This window comes from Propithecus coquereli, unplaced genomic scaffold, assembly GCF_000956105.1.
Source record: "Propithecus coquereli isolate 6110/MARCELLA unplaced genomic scaffold, Pcoq_1.0 Scaffold221, whole genome shotgun sequence".
Lineage (NCBI taxonomy): Eukaryota > Metazoa > Chordata > Mammalia > Primates > Indriidae > Propithecus > Propithecus coquereli.
In genome coordinates, this window is record NW_012147301.1 from 3,334,154 (window position 1) to 3,336,340 (window position 2,187).

Sequence of the window (2,187 nt, forward strand, 5' to 3'; positions counted from 1 at the left end):
TTGTATGCATATATCACATTTTGTTTATTCATATATCCATTGATGGACACTTGGATTGCTTCCACCTGTTAGCTATTGTAAATAATGCTGCTATGAACATGAGTGTACAAGTTTATCTGTTTGAGTCCATTTTCAATTCTTTGGAGTATATATACCCAGAAGTAGAATTGCTACATCATAATAATTCTGTGTTTAATATTTTGAAGAATTGCCATACCATTTTCCACAGCAGCCACACCATTTTACATTCCTACTGGCAATGCACGGGGTTCCAATTTCTCCACATCCTTGCCAACACTAGTTATTTTCTGTTTTTGATAATAGTCATCCTAATGGGTATGTAGATGTTGAGCTTTTAAAGAGAGATCACAATAAGTTTGTAGTGATTTTTGCCCATCATTTGTTCACAAAAAGCATAGGAAACCCTATCTTTTAGGGTAATGTTTGGTTGTCTTGTAAGCTAGTTGCCTGGTACACTGTCAATTTGGAGTAATTAACCAGCCAGTTCTGGAAGTTTGGTATAGAGCAAAGTGTGGTTGTTTGGCTGCTTTATCTTTGGGGTCTTTAGAAAACTCCATTTTTGGAAACTTGGACCCCACATTGACTGTAGTTACATATTTCATTTGCATTTACAATCTTTAATTCTCATAAGTGTAAAAAGAAATATACATAAAGATGTTCCTAACAGTATTATAATAATATTGAAAACTGAAAACAATCCAAGTTTCCAAAAATTATAGGGCATATGTATATACACATATTTACATACGTATACACATGTACATACATGTATACATGCAGGGGCATACTTCAACCATTAAAATTAATATTATACACCTTCACTTACTGCCACGGGAAGATGTTATCATCACATTGTTGAATTTAAAAGCACATTACTGAACAGCAAATATAGTATGATGTCATATAAAAATTGTGTTTGTGAGTCTATATTATATGTAAACATATGAATAAAGAAATTCCAGGAGACCAGGCTCAGTGGCTCCAGCCTCTAATCCTAGCACTTTGGGAGGCCGAAGTGGGAGGATCACTTGAGGCCAGGAGTTTAAGACGAGCCTGAGCAAGAGCAAGACCCCGTCTCTACTAAAAATAGAAAAATTAGCTGAGAATGGTGGCACGTGCCTGTAGTCCAGCTGCTCAGAAGGCTGAGGCAAGAGGATCGCTCAAACCCAGGAGTTTGAGGTTGCAGTGAGCTATGATCACATTACTGCACTCTAGCCGCGCAACAAAGTAGACACTGTAGACAAAGTAGACACTGTCTACACTGTCTCAAAAAAAAAAATGAAGGAAATTCTAGGAAGGACATTCACCAAAATGTTAACAGTGGCTATCTTTAAAATGGTAGACTCTCAGATTATCTTTACTTTCTTTGGTATATTTGAATTTTTTTTCTGAGCATATATTATTTTTCTTAAAATGTTAATAATAAAATGGTGTAACACCCAAAATTCATAATAAAAGAAGCAGGAAATACATGCTGGAATTTTTTTAAAGGTTTGGCATCTGGTTTCCTTGGAGAATACATTTCAGAATATTTTATGGTGGAGGAGCTATCCCTAAATGATGGCTCATGCAGAGTCTATCTTTATTTATCCCTGGAAGGGGTTGTGTGTAATTCAGTTTCATCTTCTCTTAGCTGTACTGTCTAAAGCAAATTGTGGTAAGAAAAAGCTATCATATATCAGTATCATCTCTAAAACATTAAATGATCTTAGCCCTTGTTTACTCTGAAAAGCTAGGAATGAAAAAATCCTATTTGTCTAAATCTGATCACATTTTTTCTTCTTGGATTTCAGGAACCAATAAAATCACGCGCTCCGCAGCTTCATTTAGAGTACAGGTTTTATAAACAGCTTGGCAGTGCGGGTAAGTCAAGTCTTTTTCTCTGTTTACTTAGCATATCGTTTAGCTGGAGGCCCTAAAACATACACATTTTCTTGTCTGGTTTAGATTTCTTACCAGACCACATATCTCCCCTGCTTGCTGGATAGGTAAATAAACATTGTCAACCAAAAAGCAACTTGCTTCTGGTTCCTGGGAGGGCAGTTGAATTGATTGATTGGAGATCTGTGATGCCATCACTGTGTCCACAGAGCAACCTTCAAATGCTTTCACCTGCCTGACATACACATGGTATGGGGGATTTGCTTTTTGGTAGTTCATTCATTC

General features: G+C 36.4%; 1 protein-coding gene across 6 annotated transcripts in view; it reads left to right on the top strand.

Moving 5' to 3' along the window:
- The window catches only part of CSNK1G1 (casein kinase 1, gamma 1), a 208,149-nt gene that overhangs the window by 113,070 nt on the left and 92,892 nt on the right, over positions 1 to 2,187 (top strand). For all 6 annotated transcript variants that reach the window (XM_012644865.1, XM_012644869.1, XM_012644868.1 and 3 more), the window contains one exon: positions 1,815 to 1,884. In XM_012644865.1, the coding sequence (XP_012500319.1) occupies positions 1,815 to 1,884 (70 nt within the window). The remainder of the gene's footprint in view (positions 1 to 1,814; positions 1,885 to 2,187) is intronic.